This window comes from Bombus bifarius, unplaced genomic scaffold, assembly GCF_011952205.1.
Source record: "Bombus bifarius isolate JDL3187 unplaced genomic scaffold, Bbif_JDL3187 scf7180000008058, whole genome shotgun sequence".
Lineage (NCBI taxonomy): Eukaryota > Metazoa > Arthropoda > Insecta > Hymenoptera > Apidae > Bombus > Bombus bifarius.
The window spans coordinates 2,613,640-2,631,526 of NW_022884422.1; the positions used below are offsets into that span (position 1 = coordinate 2,613,640).

The 17,887-nt window shown below is 33.5% G+C and overlaps 2 protein-coding genes and 1 long non-coding RNA gene across 5 annotated transcripts; 2 read left to right on the plus strand and 1 right to left on the minus strand.

Moving 5' to 3' along the window:
• Window positions 1-478: 478 nt before the first annotated feature.
• Window positions 479-1,509, plus strand: LOC117208250. The gene is made up of 2 exons (XM_033449253.1): window positions 479-869; window positions 1,207-1,509. Exons 1-2 carry the CDS (start codon window positions 729-731, stop codon window positions 1,423-1,425), a joined length of 360 nt encoding a protein of 119 aa, XP_033305144.1. The 5' UTR covers window positions 479-728; the 3' UTR covers window positions 1,426-1,509.
• A 970-nt stretch (window positions 1,510-2,479) lies between these two features.
• On the plus strand, window positions 2,480-17,066 carry LOC117208245 (rootletin). Of its 3 annotated transcripts, none has more exons than XM_033449238.1 (27): window positions 2,480-2,669; window positions 8,606-8,698; window positions 9,496-9,720; window positions 9,778-9,980; window positions 10,053-10,434; window positions 10,488-10,640; window positions 10,710-11,012; window positions 11,126-11,362; window positions 11,433-11,569; window positions 11,639-11,799; window positions 11,878-12,008; window positions 12,067-12,429; window positions 12,499-12,858; window positions 12,928-13,120; window positions 13,181-13,540; window positions 13,610-13,795; window positions 13,897-14,114; window positions 14,175-14,390; window positions 14,458-14,659; window positions 14,748-14,860; window positions 14,932-15,108; window positions 15,168-15,275; window positions 15,354-15,533; window positions 15,604-15,816; window positions 15,888-16,193; window positions 16,249-16,629; window positions 16,717-17,066. In XM_033449238.1, the coding sequence occupies exons 1-27, from the start codon at window positions 2,661-2,663 to the stop codon at window positions 16,996-16,998; spliced, it is 5,892 nt and encodes a 1,963-aa protein (XP_033305129.1). In that variant the 5' UTR covers window positions 2,480-2,660; the 3' UTR covers window positions 16,999-17,066. The 3 variants fall into 3 exon arrangements, with proteins under 3 accessions (XP_033305129.1, XP_033305128.1, XP_033305131.1); XM_033449237.1 differs by having other exon boundaries at window positions 2,661-2,669; window positions 13,870-14,114; window positions 16,717-16,998; XM_033449240.1 differs by lacking the exons at window positions 2,480-2,669; window positions 8,606-8,698 and adding an exon at window positions 9,090-9,400 and having other exon boundaries at window positions 13,870-14,114; window positions 16,717-16,998.
• On the minus strand, window positions 5,732-6,163 carry LOC117208251. The gene is made up of 2 exons (XR_004487653.1): window positions 5,985-6,163; window positions 5,732-5,897 (listed from the first exon to the last, which is right to left on the minus strand). It is a non-coding gene; the product is annotated as an uncharacterized LOC117208251 (long non-coding RNA).
• Window positions 17,067-17,887: the final 821 nt, after the last annotated feature.

Here is a 17,887-nt window from a genome sequence, read left to right on the forward strand (position 1 = left end):
AACAATAAGCAGTCTAAGTGTATTGGTCCTCAACGAAGGTTAAAAATTATCTAAAGAAGTTTACATATTCAACATGTTTTAAATAAGTGCCAAAGTTTCCGCTTTATTCTTAAAGCAACGTGAAACTCACTGTAACGTCTGGCTATTACAAGATTATACTACTTAAAGCGCACGAACTCGCGGTGGTTCGATTTTCATGTTAATGTAAACATGGGTATATCTTCCAACAGATGCACTTTAGTCTTTTTTTCAATTTTTTCTTGCAAAGCCTGTTAGAAAAAGACTAAATTACTTTGAGAAAGCAAATAAAAAGTTGGTATAATTACTGATATCATCGAAGGTACATTGAATCGTAATTGAATCACGGTGGTAGAAACCGGTCGATGGAGTTAGTCGAAATAACAGAAGCGAGGAATACGATGTAAGATACCACGGTTGTAATCTAATCTCTGCGAAGAAGCGTCCGGCAGAGTGCAACGAGAGTAAATACATATCGTAACCAGAAGGGGGAACTTTCGGTGTATCGATGGTCGGCTATTAATACAGTCTGGTTGTTAGTTCTATACGCAGCATTGGTCTGTTCGATAATAAATTGTATTTTCCATCTGTTGTTGATGTTTAAATCGAACAATTGACAACACAATTGCCGTGTTTCATTAGTCAAGCGGTGTTTTTTCCATTGATCACTATCTATCCAGTTGTAATTGACTAAATCTGGTAACAAGAGGATGAGATCTGTCGTGTTTTTTCTCTTGTTCAACCTACTGGTCGTTGTCGCCTACAGAAACGAGCAGTGTCAACGAGGGACAGATGAGCAACTTATCTGGGACTACGACGTCAGAAGATCGTACAGAATCGGTGCATATCAAGTACGTACTACATATAATTCAAGGTGATGTCGATGACCAGACATCTATGACACACGAGCATCATTGACGCTTGTCAAAGTTCAAATTGAGAGAAACTGATCCTTTACTGAAATTGTATCAAATGATATTATTTTTAATTTACGTTTCGTGATTATTACCAGTGAGATTTCGCGTGCCCTTTCGCGCTATTTTATTACTTCATTATTTTATCATTATCTTCTCCCCGATAAGTTTAAACAGATTTAAGAAATTAAAATGGATGTAAACAAAAAGATATAAACAGTTTTGAAGATATAAAAGGAGACTTTTAATAGTGATTTGCATTATTCGCCTACAGGAAGTGGAAGCAGACTATGGACCAGCCGATGTGACGATCACATGTATAGGAGTAGATTCCCTATCTGACGAGAACAACGGAGCTATGTGGGTGACATCCGGTGGGATAGGATATAATTTCATTAAAATTAAGTTCAGGTCGAAACACTCCCGAGGATTTCATTACCGAGTCTACGTTTATGGAAAACCACATCGAACAAATAACATTAATTTATTATAATCTTTTTAACAATAATCTTCTATGATTGTATTGTTGATGGCATTTGTGACTGTAGAAATTTAATAAAATTTTGTTCCCGTTAAATTTATTATTATTTTTTAAAGTTTTCTGTCGCACTATTATTGCCGTAAGATTATAAATAATTTGTGTTGAGAAAACAATAACTGTCTCGAATAGTTGCTTCCGGTTCGATGACACTGGTTGATCGTAAATCTCCGAGTTACCGCGGTTTGTTTCGTGAAGCTTAAATGTCGTGACTGAAATGATTGGCTCAGATAAAAGTTTTCCACGAAGGTATACGAAGATCGAGAAACCATTATGTTAAGGGTACCAGCCACAGATTTCCTCCAACGACAAGTTGAACGATTAATGAATCGGCAGAAATATTTTTTCCCTGCGTGCACGAAATAATGCGGAACTCCCTGCTTTACCGAGTAATTGCAAGAAAGATATTTGTTTGAGAATTCTATTACATTATACTCTACAGGTGAAACAAGACATCTGACATTAGCCGAGGATTTTGGAATCTAACTCAATTTTACTTTCGATGACTACAATATACCTACATAAACCTACATAAAGGGAAATAATATACATGTACGAGTCTCCTTCTGTTGACTTCTTCATTTTCATAAATATTTTAATCACGCTATCCACAAATTATAAACAAAATCTATAGAAAGTGATCAGGAGATTTGTATTGCCATAAATATATACGCGATAAACCGCGATACGATGAGACATTTCTCGATAGCTTGAAAGTTCGACTCTCGTAAATTACGTGATATAGGTACATGGCAAATGTTATCACGAGAGCCGTTAACTGGCGTGGTTAATCGGTGAAACTAGGTTTACGGTGCTAGCGAAATAACGGTATACGATGCGAATAACTATCCCTGATCTCTGGTGGATCGAGCTAGAATCAGAGAGCTCGCGTGGGCACGGTTAAACACGCGATCGAGATCGGGTGGTGGAGCATCACGACGCCGACGCCGACGCCGACGTCGCGCTGTTACCGATGTCGGCGTCGAGGTCGGCGTCGAGGTCGACTTCGGGGGCGCTTCAGTAATGGCCAGCCGTTTGCCCGCGTCGAACGCGTAATCGTACTTCCTCGAGCGTTAAAAGGCCCTGAAGAAACTGTATCGCCGCCAGCCATCCTCCGACATCAACCTTCACACTCTCATTCTAGTTATCGCTGATACCAGACATCTTTTTGCCACGACAAACCGCTCGAGATGTCACGGGTGAGTTGTGGCGAAGAAAATAATCGCGATTGTAATTTCATTTCACTATATGTATATGCCACTTGTCCACGCAGATCTTTATACGTTGTTTTGTTCGCCGACATTTGGTGATTTATTAGCGAATTATCTGATTAGTACAATTATTTGTCGAGTGATAACAGACCTGCAGTTTCCACTGTGATTAATCGAGTACCGATATTTATTTGATTCGCTTGCTTATAATTGATATTTAAAATCAAAGGAGATAGTTGTTTACGAAGTCTTTTAGTTTTTTGTAATTGGTTAGCTAATTTCCTTACGAAATGTACAATATTTAGTTTCTAATTGTCGATAAAACGTATGTACGGTCAAATTTATTACTTTGAAAAAATGAAACTAAACGTTTGTAATTTATATTATCACGGACGGAGAGATAAATCCTTCTTTTCGGCTCGTTAGTATAATATTAAAGTCTTGTCACGTTGCACAAACTGAAATTAATTCTGAAGAGCAGAGTTGATGGCGTTTGCCACGCGATTAATCAACAAATTCTTCGATCGTACGCGATCTCCAGGTGCAATAAACTCGACGCGGAGAAATGAGATAATTAGCACTACTGGTTCACTAGTTTCGTAATAGTTAGGATTGATTGACTCCTTCCATTAACTAAAACCCGGTGTACCGGGCAATACTATGGAGAATCGAGTAAACGAACTCAACACCGCTATTCTTGGGTTTCCATCGTTTCGCGAATAATGATCTCCGACCTATAATTGTCTATCATTAACTACCTGAGATTACTAATCTAGTTAGTACGCAGCAATTACTACGCCGAATGTACTAAAATTTACAAATACTCTAATTTTCTTAATTTGTACGTTTCATTGCAAAAAATGGAATGTTTTTTGTCTATTGACTTTCGGTTTTCATTAAAACATGAATATACTTATACATGTTTGTTGAGCTTCTTAAGTCTTATTGATTTTAGCATGATGCGGTTAAAAATCTTATTTCCGGTTTGCATACGGATATAAATAAATAATAATTAATGATGGTGGCAATAGGGTGACCAGTGGCCAGTTTCATAGATGTGTGACGCATTGGTGATGGGGTGACACGCGTTCAGATGTAGTAGGTAATTTGGCCGAACTTCATGGTTGGGGTTGATTCTGTCACGTGTCATAGAACCCCACTCAAGCCGGTTTACCACGTGTTTACTGGCTTATCGGGATCTGTCGCGCGTTTCTTAAAGCCGCACTCCTGCTCCCTTTACAGATAGATTTGCAATTCACAGATAGCCTTTTAGTTTGCGTCAATTATTTTGCGTGAATATCAGTATAAATAAGTAGAAAAACAACACACACAAAATTGCATAAGGTCATGATATAGATGCACAATAAAATGTATCGCGTGTTATAAATCTATCTTCCATCAATCAAATATAGTACGCGAAAAGTACACATTCTCCACGCATTTAACTGCATGTATGTATGTCGCCTTTAAAACTGGTCGATAAGTTGCTTAAAGTAATCATTATACACGCTTTCTTTGTCATAAAGTGTTCCTACTTTTAAAATTAAAATTATTAAAATGAACGCGAAAGCAAATTATCAAATAAAACTTGTTACATATCGCGTATAGATATTTGTATCAATAACTTACCGCCATTCTTAACTCGACAATTTTATGCGTTTTCGTGTTTCCCCGCTACTACTCTATTTCAAATGCGAGCAAGAAATAAGACAAGTAAAAAAAGTAGCAAAGGGAGAAAAAAAGGTCGAAAGAAGATATCTAATTAATTTGCACACTATTAATCACGTATAGTGAAGTCATATTTTTTGTTTAAGTCTCGCAATCGCTTCTCCATATTGCGTGAATCGTATCACTTAACACGTGAACCGGACGAACGATGAACATTGACCGTGGTAATTTCCCCGGGCTCCGTAAGACGTTCGCTTCGTCACGTCTCACTGTCCTTATTAGTTAACGAGTTCTCGATACAGCAGTTATTAATTTTACGCGACGTCGTATTATAAATATAACGTGCTTGTTTCTTCAATGATCTGTAACGAAGCCGTGATAGGCCAATAAAAGAAAGCGCTATCTTCGATCTTTGGAATGATGAAACCGTCCGAACAATAAAATCAATAAAAATATTGGAGATATTCAGGCGCCTTTGATAGCCGACTTCAAATATGAATTTGCGTATGAAATCTAATATCTAACTGTACATTGGCCGTTGCTAAGATTTAATATTATTTTTATTTCTCTTTTTAAGCTGTAGCCGTAGATCACCGTTTTTTTTAACTTAGCGTTTGCATTTATAACGTAACCATGTTGGCTTTTACATGATTTTGTTAAATTCCACTCTATGGATACAGCGATTAAGTAATATATAATTGCATTACTCTTGGATAATCATCAAGGCATCATCTACGCACGTGATGCGTAAGTGTAATTGGATAATCAGAACTATTAAGGTCATACAAGTTCTAGATTGCGGTTATATGGAATTATTTAATTAAGTTATCAATTGGTTCATTTATTTATTTTTACATATTTATAGCGTTTCCATAATAAGACTTTGCATTAAACAAAATGTGTTGGCAAATTTCTATCAAGACGTCTAGATTAATCCCCGGGTATTGGATTACCAAAATTATAATCAACTAACTCACTGTTTTGATTCTAGCTAATCAAGTCAATTAAAAAAAGTTTCGCGCTCCATCTACCTATGAAGTTTCGACAGCATCGGTGTAATGAGCTATAAATGGATTTGGTATTCAAAGAATGTAATCGAAGTTAATTTTCGCATGGTCAAGGGCGAACATAGGCGTCCCTTTGTGAAACTATGTGACCGTGAATTCTCGTGTAATGAGCCCGGATTCTCTCACGCTATGCCCATTCGATGCACTTATCGGTAACGATATGCTTTGATATCATTCGAAGAAATTTTTAGCTGCGCTAATACTCCGTAATATTTTTTACATGTAGTTAGTGATTTTTTGATAATATATATCTAATCATATTTTAATCGATCAAATTTATTTCTTAAAGTATGATCAAGTGTCAAAATTACTCACGTATAGTATTAGCCACGAATTCAAGATGCATATTCCCCTTCTTTCTTCTTCGAAGTTGCATCATAAACGAAAATACAGTTGCCGATCAATGTTTCTTGTGAAAACCACACAACCAGTTAATAACTCATTGTTTGACAGAGAAGAAAAGACAACGGGGTAGAAATTTCTGGAAAAGAATGAATCGAATGGTTCGAAGCGTGTACCAGCAATCAGGCGATAAAGTTGAAAAAAGCTTTCCTATCTCTTCAATTACCTTCCCGACTGAAATGCCTTTCCGACAATTCACTTTTTCTTTCGCTGTTTGACATTCGCCATTATCTCATTATGGATGCCAAGCACGAGTGAAAACAATGTCGAAGATAATTCAAAATCGTAGAAACTTCTCGACTTCGTTTAGTATATGCAACATCGAAAAAAAAGTCGATGAAGAGGGAAGAGAGAAAGACGAAGAAGGAAAGCGGTAGAACTATCCCATCATAGAAGAGCAGCGGAAGGCTATGCACATAATATCTGAGCGCGGTTATCACCGGCGGGATAATGTGAGAAAAAGGAGAAATACGATGGAAGAGGTGAAATCTCGATGACCCACGGAACCGCCGTCTGTAAAAACTTGTTCAGATATGCAAATGTGCAGTTTAATCCGGTTTACTCGCTTCCTTCGTTTCTTTGACACGGTTCAAACTCCACGATCACATACAGATTACTGATTTGACAATTTATCGCGATCGCTTGAATTTATGCGCCACCGCGTAATTCCTTTGGAGGATTATTTTAACAACAATGATACAATTTCATTGTATAGACAGGTACAAATGTGTGGAATGGTGATAAGGGCTATACCTCTGACTCGTATCTGCTTAGCACCGAAGCTAAACTATTCTTCATTATCATTTATTGTTATCATTTTTCTAAGCAGCCCTTCTTCGATAAAACTTTTAATAGATTCTAGATACGCAATAAGAATTAAAGTAATTAAATCGTAAGAACTTTTTAAATCCAATTGGACGATCTCTTTCTATGAATCAAATTATTTGATTATATCATTTATAAACGCTATTACTGTTATTTCGCTTGTTGTACTTTGTTCTACCATTAGCCTATTTATGTATTTTTCTGCTTTCTTGTAATTTATACTTTAATTGTATACTGTAATTGTTATCTTTGCTATTGACTAGTTTGTATTATTATAAATTCATTATTCTTTTCTTACTTTTATATGATCATCATTATTATTACTATTTTGTTCTTGTACTTTATTCTGCTATTAGTTATTTTCGTGTATTTCTCCTGCTTTTTATTAATCTCATTATAACGACTATACCAGTGGACTCTTCACGTTAATCTTAAATAAATAAATAAAATTAAACTAAATTAAATAAACCACTATGTAGACATATTTAAGTTTGATAACTGAAAACTTCGGTATCGCGGCGAACCAACAGAAAAACTAGAATTTATTTAAAATAAGTCGGTTAAATAAACTTCGGTAAATCTCGTCGCCCTATGTTTCCTGATATCGTGCAATTACCACGAGTAATTGTCCCGAGTTTCAAACTGGATACCGCTTCGAGTCAGGACACGTGATCAAACGAGAGTTGTAAATTATCGGGTTTCAAAAACTTTTAAGCTCATTGTTCACCGCGCGAACACGAGCTAATTGTTATTACTATTGACGCGGAACATCGAATGTACCGACGTGGTTTATCTTGTCGTGATTATTAGTACAGCTGCGAGATTCTCAGGAGGGGTTGCTCAAACCATGGCTTCCCATGCTGCATTCAACTCGTACGTTGAACTTCTCCGGCTGATTTGCGCACAAAATTGATCATGCTAAATCACCGCTGGTTTCTTGTCTTTTGCCTAGTTATTAGATGCTATTTTTGGAAAATGAACACTAGCTCGTTTAATTGTATGTTGCGTCAAACCAAAACGCACTAAGTTGCAAAAGTATTTTGCCAGTTACGATAAAAAATACTGGTTTAACTCAAAGTGATTCTTCTATCCTTGAAGATATGTTTTAGCTTTCGATCAATTTCGATCAATCGCCGAATTTCTGATTTTATATCTTGATCGGCCAAAATGCTCCATCGATAGAAAGTCGTGTATACGAAGTCGTAGAAAAGTTGGAATAGCGTATTCGGAGGGTGATATCCTCGCGAGGAGCCAGTTTGGCCATATACATATCGATTGGTGCCATTCGGTGCCTGGCAGAGGGTCGTGCTTCTTCTACTTCCATTCTCGCAGATACCGGATACGACAAAGCTCTAACAAAAGAAGAAAATCGAGAAGTATGACTATGAGCGATTTCTCTACCGATTCCTGGAGCAATTAAGAGGCTCGCAATTCTTTGGAATTTTTAAACCTTTCCCAGATTATAATTCCTGTCTTTCGTGCAAATTGAACCAATTTTAATGAAATCATAAAAAAGGAGGACGAAAATTCCATAGTAAATATGTTTGTCCTCATTTCGATAACAATATTTTTTAAATAGCCTTGTTTATTGCTTCTATAAGAAGATTAAACTGATCTAGTATAACAGTAATTACATTGACATAGGTACTATATAATCAGATATTATAAAGATCATCTTCTTATCGTTTATTCTTTTATTTTTCCTTCCTTTCTTCCTATCGTATTAACGTAAGCAATAATATTTTGAAAGAATATTATATCGAAGATAATGCATAAAAATTGCTTTGCTTTACTTTATTAATATGCACTAATGCGTTGTGCAGTATGATGAATATATAAGTTTTGCAAACATTTATCGTGGAAAATTAGGAATAGGAACTAAGAGTAAGTCTAGGAGTAGAATTAGGAATTAATAAGGGGATTAATGATAAGATTATTGCAAATGTAAAAATATTGTTCTAGCCATTGTCTAAAGGAATTTCACAATTATCAACGAGGGGACAGATGGAGAGGCGGCGACCACCGTTTCTCAGAGGCCCTAATAAAACAAAAGAGGTATAAGTTTGGTTATCTTATTAAATTATTTCTGCTATTATTTAATATGCGCTAGCGCAACGAAAATGAAACATAGTTAACTGGAGAAATCTCTGGATTTAAAAATAAATATATTACGACAAAACATATTTATGTAGCTTTTATTTCTTAAACGAATATTGAAGAAGTATTCTATAGTTGATAATTAAATACAAAGGACATTAGATTTGTTTCAAAAGTTTTCTATTGACTACTTAACATTTATTCATTCTTGTTAACTATTTTATATCTAATTTAATTATACAGTAATTTTTAATTTTATTATACGCGGTAATCGTAAATAAGCGGAGAGACAAACATTGCATACACCCAGTATTCTATAATTCTATACCTAGGTCCTTTTACAAATGTATGTACATACTTCACTTACTAAGCAACAGTAAACAGTAAACAGAAACCTAACCTTAACTAAATGATGATGAATGCATTTTATAGTTTACTAAAAATTCATGCAACATTTTAATGATAAAAATAGGAAAACAAAACTGAATATATAATATGTATGGTAAAAATAAATAGCATTTACATTAATAAATAAAAAGTAGTTCTCAAATATTGTACATAGTATCTGTAATTATATAAGAATGAGACAACAAATTTATGATGTAATTATAATTTGTAAATCAAATAATATAACACGAGAATTTTTAAGAATTTATTAAGGTATTGATGTAAGAAAAGTTTTATTAAATTTTTGTTCCCTAAGCTATCAAGTATAAGATATTATGTCCATTTATAAAGGATCAATATTTTCATAGGTAGAAAAAAGTACAGGTGGTAAAATGGATTCTGCAGGTAGCACAATAAGTGGTGCTGGAGATCGTTTAAGTGAAGAAGATCTTTCACCAGATGCATTAGTTAGACAGAATTATGAATTACGACATCGTCTTGAAGAAGAAGCAGCTCATTACAAAAGACGTCTGGATACATACAGACAAGCACAACAACATCAGGCTGCTCTTGTTTCCCGCTTACAAGCCAAAGTAGGTCTTTTTGAATTTACAATGAATTTTGCAAATATTAATATTTCATATTTTTAGGTGTTGCAATACAAACAAAAATGTTCTGAATTGGAAAGTCAAATGGCAGAATCTGCTGTATATGATTCTAATAAGGCTGCGAGTTCTACATCTCCAACAACTTCTGTTTTAGATGCAGCTTATCAAACGTTAAGGGAAATACGTGAGGAACAGGTTCATGATTTAGACACTGCTTTAAAAAAACTGGCAGAAGAACGTAAAAGGTATCATCCTCTTTCTTTACAGATAGAATAAACTTATCAAAGTAAATATTAAAATACTAGTCCCTTGCTTAGATGTGAAAAACTGTTGCAATTAAATACAACTTTGAAAGATCAGTTAGAAGAATCTCATCAAACAAATGAAGCACTCACAAATGATTTACAGAAATTAAGTAATGATTGGGATATTTTAAGAGAAGAATTGGCTATCAAGGAAGAGGAATGGAGAGAAGAAGAACAAGCTTTTAATGAATATTATACTTCGGAACATAATAGATTATTAAATCTTTGGCGTGATGTTGTTTCTGTAAAACGATTATTTGCAGAGATAAAGTCTAGTACGGAAAGAGACTTATTAAAAATGAAGAATAGCGTTATTTCTACGTTTAACGATGTCTCGTCGGCTTGTAATAATACAGGATTCGCTATAAGAATGCAAGCAGCTATGCAACCAATGGTACATATATGTGAATAAGTTTTAATATGTGTTTTAATTTCATCATATTTTAGATATCTCAACAAGTTCAACAAGCACAGGAACAGGTAACAACTGACTTAAAAACAGAATTAACAACACTTAAACAACAATATGACGTAGCTCAGAATGAAATTCATATAAAAGAGGAAAAGATCAATCAACTTATTCGTGATGTTCATAGTTTGGTAATTATCGAAATTAAAACAATATAGTTGTTACATAAAATAGTTATAATAATTATATTTTATTTTTAGGAAGAAAGATGTGGGGAGGCCGAAGCAGAAGTACATCGTAATTCACGCTTACAAGATGATATAGAAATTTTACAATCTGCATTGAGGGATATAGCACATGCTGTAATCCAAGATGCAGAAACTCGCGAAATTGAATCTACCCAGGCACCTCCTCATCTTCATTTGTCACCTACTGGACCAATCCCCCAAAAATCACCAAAAAGAGGTACAAGAAGCAACACCATTCCAGCCTTTGCTGAAAGTACTATCAGTGCTGTACAAGCAGCTCTACATAAATATCAGTTGACTATACACGAGCTTCAGGTGTGAAGATTTTATATTCTATGTTTTAGTAAATTGTAAAAATACAGAATTCACAGCTTATAAAATACTCTCTTATTTATATAACAATATATTTCAATAATCTATTACATTAGGTAAAATTGCAAACCAATAAAGAACAGTTACAATCTTCTCGAAAACAATTCGAAAACGCAGAAGAGAATGTTAAAACTTTAGAGAAGAGAACAGAGGAATTAATTATTGAATTGGATACAATTCGGTCACACTGCTCACAACTTAATCAAGAAAAAGACATGTTACAAAAAGGGCTTGATACTGTAAGGATAGAAAAAAATGCACTTGACAAAAGCAGAGTAGAAATTAACAGCATGGTATGGTATATTTTTTTCTATAAATACATACGTTTTATTGTTCACGTTAATGCAAAACATTTATTTTTAGATGGAAAATTTAAATAGCGATTGCGAAAAATTACAGAAAGCTAATAACAAATTACAAAAGCTTTGTGATAACTTGGAAGATGAAAAATTGTATCTTCAAAGTGAGCTCAGTAGACTATCTAAAGATGTAGAATTAAGGTATGTTAAATAAGCATTCTTTTGTCTTTATTTGCTACCAACTGATTTATTTAAAAATTAAATTGCTAGAGAACTAAATCTACGTTCAGAAGAAGACAGATGCAGTAAAATGAGAGAGGAACTGCTAACTTTACGGGAAGAATTGAGTAAAGCATATCTGGCAAAAGATATGTTAGAACAACAAAAATTAGAAACAGATGGATTAATTTCACAAATTGAAAAAAGCAAAGGTAATGTTTTATAAACAATGCTTTTGTTTCATAATATATTTATTTAATACAGATTTATCTGTATCTATTTTCATTTAGGTGATTTGGAACTAGAATTGGAACGTGTACTATTAGAAAAATCAGACTTACAAGAAGTTTTAATGAAATTAGAAACAGTCTGCAGCAATAATGAACAAGAGAAACAACAATTACAAGAAGAATTAAAAAAGGTAATATTTTACAAAATATTGTCAATGTTTATTATTAAGAATTATATATTAAATTTAGATAACAGAAGAAAAAAACAAATTAGCAAGTCAATGCACTGATCAGCAAAGTGATCTGGGTTCCTTAAGAAAAGAATTACTTCAAGCAGAACAAACCAGACTCGATTTGGAGTCAGAGAAAGCAACTTCGAATGAAAAAGTAAAATTTTTGGAGATCGAGAAGGAGAAGATTGAAATAGAAGTAGCACATGTTACCCGTGAGCGTGGAGATTTAAGTAATCAGTTGTCAGTTTTGGCACGAAAGAAAGAAACATTAAATGAGGAATTAATGAGAGTCAGACAAAGATTAGAACAAGCAAACGAAATGAATGGAAGAATAAATCGAAATTTAGAAGATCTCGTAAAAGACAATGAAGAGAAACAGGTGAATATTATAAACAATTATTTAAAATTCGTTTACTTCTTTACACTACAATTATTTTTGGTTATATAGGTACTCTTAGAAACCAATGAAAAAGAAGTACAACGACTACAGGAGCAACTTGCATCAATGCGTAGTGAAAAGGAAACGTTAGAAGGCGTCTTATTTGATACACAAACTAATTTAGAAAATATGCATGTAAAGAAGACACAATTAGAAAAGGAACAGAAAGAGTTGTTAATAAAACAGGAAAGCTTAAAAGGACAAGTAGAACGATTAATGAAGGAACTCGAGAGTAGTGAGAAACGAACACATGAAATAAAGCAAACTCTAACGCAACAAAGCGGCGACCAAGAAGCTGAATTTCAACAAATTATCTCCAACGTGAAAAAACATAGTGAAGATAATATAAAAAAACTAAATGAAGAAAAAGTATAATATTTATTGACATTTAAATTGCGACTGTCCATATACAAATAAATTAATTGAATTAATTTCCAGGAACAAATAAAAATAAACTTAGAGAAACGACTTCAACAATCCCTGTTGCAACTTACTGGAGAGAAAGATAATGAGATAAATCAATTGCAGCAAAGGATAGATGAAATGCAACAGCACATAGAAAATTTGTGTCAACAACATGAGGAAGTTCTTCTGAGAGCAGAAAATGATAAACAACAAGCTCTTCTTATAGGTAGTAAATATGTATGTAAAGCATAAAAAATAAAGGCTAAAAAATGTTTTGCGTTTACAGCTCATCATGATCAGCAAGCATTAATGGAGAAATTGGAGACTGTTCTACGTGAAATGGAAGAAGAGAAGAACAATGTGGAACGAATGAAACGGGAAGCAGCAGCGCGTGCCGAACAGGAACGTAATAATACAAATCAATTGCGCGATGAATTGAGCCGTTTTAAAACAAAATTAGACGAGACTAAACTAAAAGCTGATGAAGAAAAGATAAAACTTGAATTAAAAATTGAAGAACTCTGGAAAGAACGAGAATCAGCGCAAAGAGAATCTGAAGAGTTGCAAGTTCAATTACACATGACGGAAGATAAAGTTGATAGTTTGCAAAATCAATTGCACGAAACTATTAGAAAGCTCAAAGATGGTAGATTTTATATTTTCTTCTAAGATTGATATGTTTAATATTCCTATGGTAATGAATATACATTTATAGCCGAAAATCTTAACGAAACATTGCGTAAAGAGTTAGTGGATATTAGGAGGCAATTAGCCGACTGTACGTATGAGAAAGAAAAATATAACAGTAGCAATAAAGAATTACGCGAACATGTGAAACGTATCGAAAGCGAAAAAAGAGAACAAAGTAGAACGTTAGAAGAATCGTACCAAAAAATTTCAGGTATTTATATTATGATGCTAATCATTCTTTATTATATCATGTTCATTTATATTTTGTGTATTTGCGTTTTAAAGCATTGGAGGATATGAAATTGAATATAGATGCAGAGAGATCTCGTCTTCAAGCGCAACTTCGTGATATGGAGAAAGAAATATTACAATTACAAAAACAGCTTCATTTTACTCAAGATGAGTTACAGAAATCTCATCAGAATAACACGCAAGCACAAAATGATGAAAAAGAATTGCAAGCACGATTAACTAACGAAACAGAAGAAAGAGAACGTTTGCAGCTGCAATTACATCAAGTCAAGAAACAGGTAAGATATGAAGTACTTTAAAATAGAAAATATTTGTTCTTATCATTATTTTTTGGACAGCTAATGGATGTTGATAATAGCTTGAAAGTAACAAGACAAGAGCTCGGAAGGTTGCGTTCACGTGCAGATGAAGAAAATGAACGGTGGAGAGTTAGAGAACAAGAACTAGTAGTTCGTCTCGAGGATAGTCGATGTCGTGAAAGAAAACTCGAGGACCAAAAGCATAACTTGGAAGTTTGTCTAGCTGATGCTTCCCAACAGATTCAAGAACTCAAAGTAAAATAGCAATAAAAAGTTTGTTCGCAAAAGCGAAATAAAAGATTTAATTCGTTGCATTAACTAGGCACGTCTTGGGGGCTCTGAAGGACGAGTTCGAGCACTAGATACCCAATTATCACAACTGGAAATGGCAAAGAAAGATGTTGAACAAAAATTAAGTAGCGTGGCTTCGACATTACGTCGGATTGCAGGTATTCAATTGGATGGAAGTGTTAACATACCCTTCAAATTAATGAGTCCATCAAGAAGGTGGAGCCCAGCAAGAGGTACATATGTATTTATATTAATACATATATTAGTAGTATATTAAGTAATAATGTCAAGTACAATTGATGTATTTTCTTTCTTATCCAGCTCAAGATCACATTGATTCTACTAGAGATGTCATACTTGATGTTGATCCTGAAACTATTAGAAAAGGTGTACGATCTCTCATGCAACAAGTAGCTCAAATCGAACGTGAAAGGGTAATTAATAAAAGATTACATGTTTATCAGAATAATTTGTAACTTCCAAAACATATTCACTTAAATTTTAGGATGATTATAAAACGGAATTGTGTAACTTGAAAAAACAATTGGTAGAAACTCAAGAGATTCAGAATAGATCAGATATGCAAATAAACACTTTATTAACGAATATAAGAATACTCCAGGACGAAAAGAATTCATTAGAAGTAAAATTTTCTCAAAAACAGAGTGGCTATGAAATGCAGGTACATTTTAGATATATTATTTTGATAGCTTCGTTCTTTTACTTATAAATATGTTTTAGTTAAACGCTTTGCAACTAAAAACAGAAGAATGCGAGCAATTGCGTGAAAAGATAGTCAATCTTGAAATGATGGTTAGTAATAATTCTGAAGAAAAAACACAGTCCGAGGTAAGAATATTCGACACTGTTTTGTATAAAATAAATATTTCTAGTTTAATGTTGTATAATGAATGAATGAATGTGCAGGAAAAAGTAGACAAACTGAAACAAACTTTGAGCAAAGTAGAAAATGAAAAACGTAATCTACAAGAGGAACTTAACAGAAGCGAGTCCCGTGCTACAAAATTAGAATTGCAAAGAATGTCATTGGAAGGTGATCTTCAAAGATTACAAATGATGTTTCAGGAAAAAGATGCAAACATTCATGTATGTTAATTATACAATTCTTAATCTTACATTAAGATACAAGAAATACTATTCCGTATTGATTTTTTAGAAATTACAAGAACGAAATGATACGCAAAACCGAACAATAACGAGTTTAGAAGAACGTTGTACTTCATTGAAATCTACCATAGAACAATTAAATCTTACATTAGAAAAAGCATCCAATGCAGAAAGCGAATTAAAGAATGAAATTAATTCATTGCATCACAACATTATGGAATTAACAACTACCCTACAGGCTTCTAATGAGAAGAATAAACAGGTATCAGTATAATAAAATCATCTACAAGAAATTATTATTATATATAAATATTATTATTTATTATATTTTAGTTACAAAAACAACTTTCAAATACTGAGAATGAACGCAGAATTTTATCTGAACGCATAGAATTTTTGCAACAATCTTTGAATGATTTGAAGCATACAAATCAAACATTAACGGATCAAATTACTTGTCTACAAAATGAATTAGCGAATAATGAAGTACAACGTTGTGCCTTAGAATCTCAATTGAGAATAATTGCTTATCCGCAGGAAGAAAGTACAAACAAAGACGAAGAATTGCTACGACAGTTACAAATAGCGCAAAGAGAGAGAAGTGAAATGAGAGGAAAAATGGAAGCTCTTAATGATAAAGTAAGTATTTGTAATAGAAACTAGAATGAAGAAATATTAACTTTATATGTTTTAGATGAAATTATTGGAAGCTGATAAACGTAATTTGGAGCGGCAATTATCATTATTTAAATCAACTAGCCGTAGCAAAAGCTATGAACGTTCTGAAAAAGCACACATGGAATTACTTGGCACGAGTTTCGATATAGATCATTACGAGCAAGAAAACAGAGAATTAAGATTGAAAGTCCGTAGATTAGAAACACAACTTGCAGAGAAGGAAGCAGAGCTTATAAGAATGAAATCAAGTTACAGTCACACGCACTCAATATTTGATTTTAGTCGAGATAGGACCGGAGAAGTTGAAAGACTTCGAGCAGCTCAATTACAGGCTGAGAAATTATTAGAAGCAAGAGAACAAAGTCACCGTCAACAAGTTTTACGTTTAGAAAATCAGGTATCCGTTTTTGTTTATATTTACATATTTGCAGTGTTTATGAATAGTTACATACATTACATTTATGAATAAATGTATAAATAACAGATACAACTACTGCGGGAACAACTTAATCAAGAAATAAAACGTCGACAATTATACGTCTTACGAAGTTCAAGAGCTGGCCGAGAAATGCAACAATTAAGGCAGGCCTTAGGCGATTCTTTGAGAACCGTAGCGCAAGATCCATCATTAGACGCAGTGTTATTAGAACATGAAGCTCGGAAATTAGATTCTACTCTGACAAGTACTACCAGTTTACCGCCATCATTAGCTTTACCTCCACCACCGTCTTACGATAGATCTTCCACACCAGCACAGCTGAAATAAGGTGTAATATTGTTTCAGACTGAATCAGATGTTGAAACTGCCAATGTATGTTCAATGATATTTACAAGACAAGTAGTATGTTTAATAATTCTTCCGTATATGGGAACATAATTTAACATGTCTTATGCTAGTCATAAATACTTAAACTTCATTATCATAGGTTATTTGAGAACTAGTAATTAATATAACATTTTGATACTTTAGTATTTCGCAAATTTTTACATACATTTTTTATACGAATTTGGAACTGATTATGTACAAACTTATTACATATTTTAAATTCTAACATATATTTACCGCAGTACAATATTCTAGGTGCCTTCAAATTATTCTGATATCATAGACTAACATTATTGGACGTGTTCTTTCCCTTTTCTTTAATCATTCCTATACTATGCTATATTTATTATGCATTATAAAATTTTATAAGAATGAAGATTCGCGGCAAGTAACCTATTCCCAATCCGTCCATAGATAACAGCAACTTTAGCTTTTCATTGTAATATTTACATATAAGTTATTTCTTAATTTATTACAATATTATATTGTTATTTTAAGATATATTCGGATTAGTAAGTGTATGCTTATGATCCGTATAATGGAAAGCACTTTCAAAGTAAGTTATAATGGCAAGAATAATGCTATCTTTAGTCTCGTCTTGAGACCAAAGAGAATCACCAAACTAAAGCATTGTAGAGATATGCTTCTGATCGTTTGATAGATGAGTTATTGAAATTTAACACAGCATAGAATGTAGAGAACGGTATATTGTTATAAAAAGAGTACCAAAAATAACATGCATAGTTGGCAAACAATGGATTGTGTCTATTCTTTATTTATAAGAATATAGACAACTAATCCAGCCGAAATACAACCAGTTGATTCAATT

What these genes read in the sequence shown, in the direction of transcription:
- LOC117208250 (XM_033449253.1), top strand. Translation starts at nt 729, where the DNA reads ATGAGATCTGTCGTGTTTTTTCTCTTGTTCAACCTACTGGTCGTTGTC. An exon ending in ACAGAATCGGTGCATATCAA is followed by an intron (nt 870 to 1,206) that starts GTACGTACTACA and finishes ATTCGCCTACAG; the next exon opens with GAAGTGGAAGCAGACTATGG.
- LOC117208245 (XM_033449237.1), top strand. An exon ending in TGACTATACACGAGCTTCAG is followed by an intron (nt 11,013 to 11,125) that starts GTGTGAAGATTT and finishes CTATTACATTAG; the next exon opens with GTAAAATTGCAAACCAATAA. An exon ending in AGAGTGGCTATGAAATGCAG is followed by an intron (nt 15,109 to 15,167) that starts GTACATTTTAGA and finishes AATATGTTTTAG; the next exon opens with TTAAACGCTTTGCAACTAAA.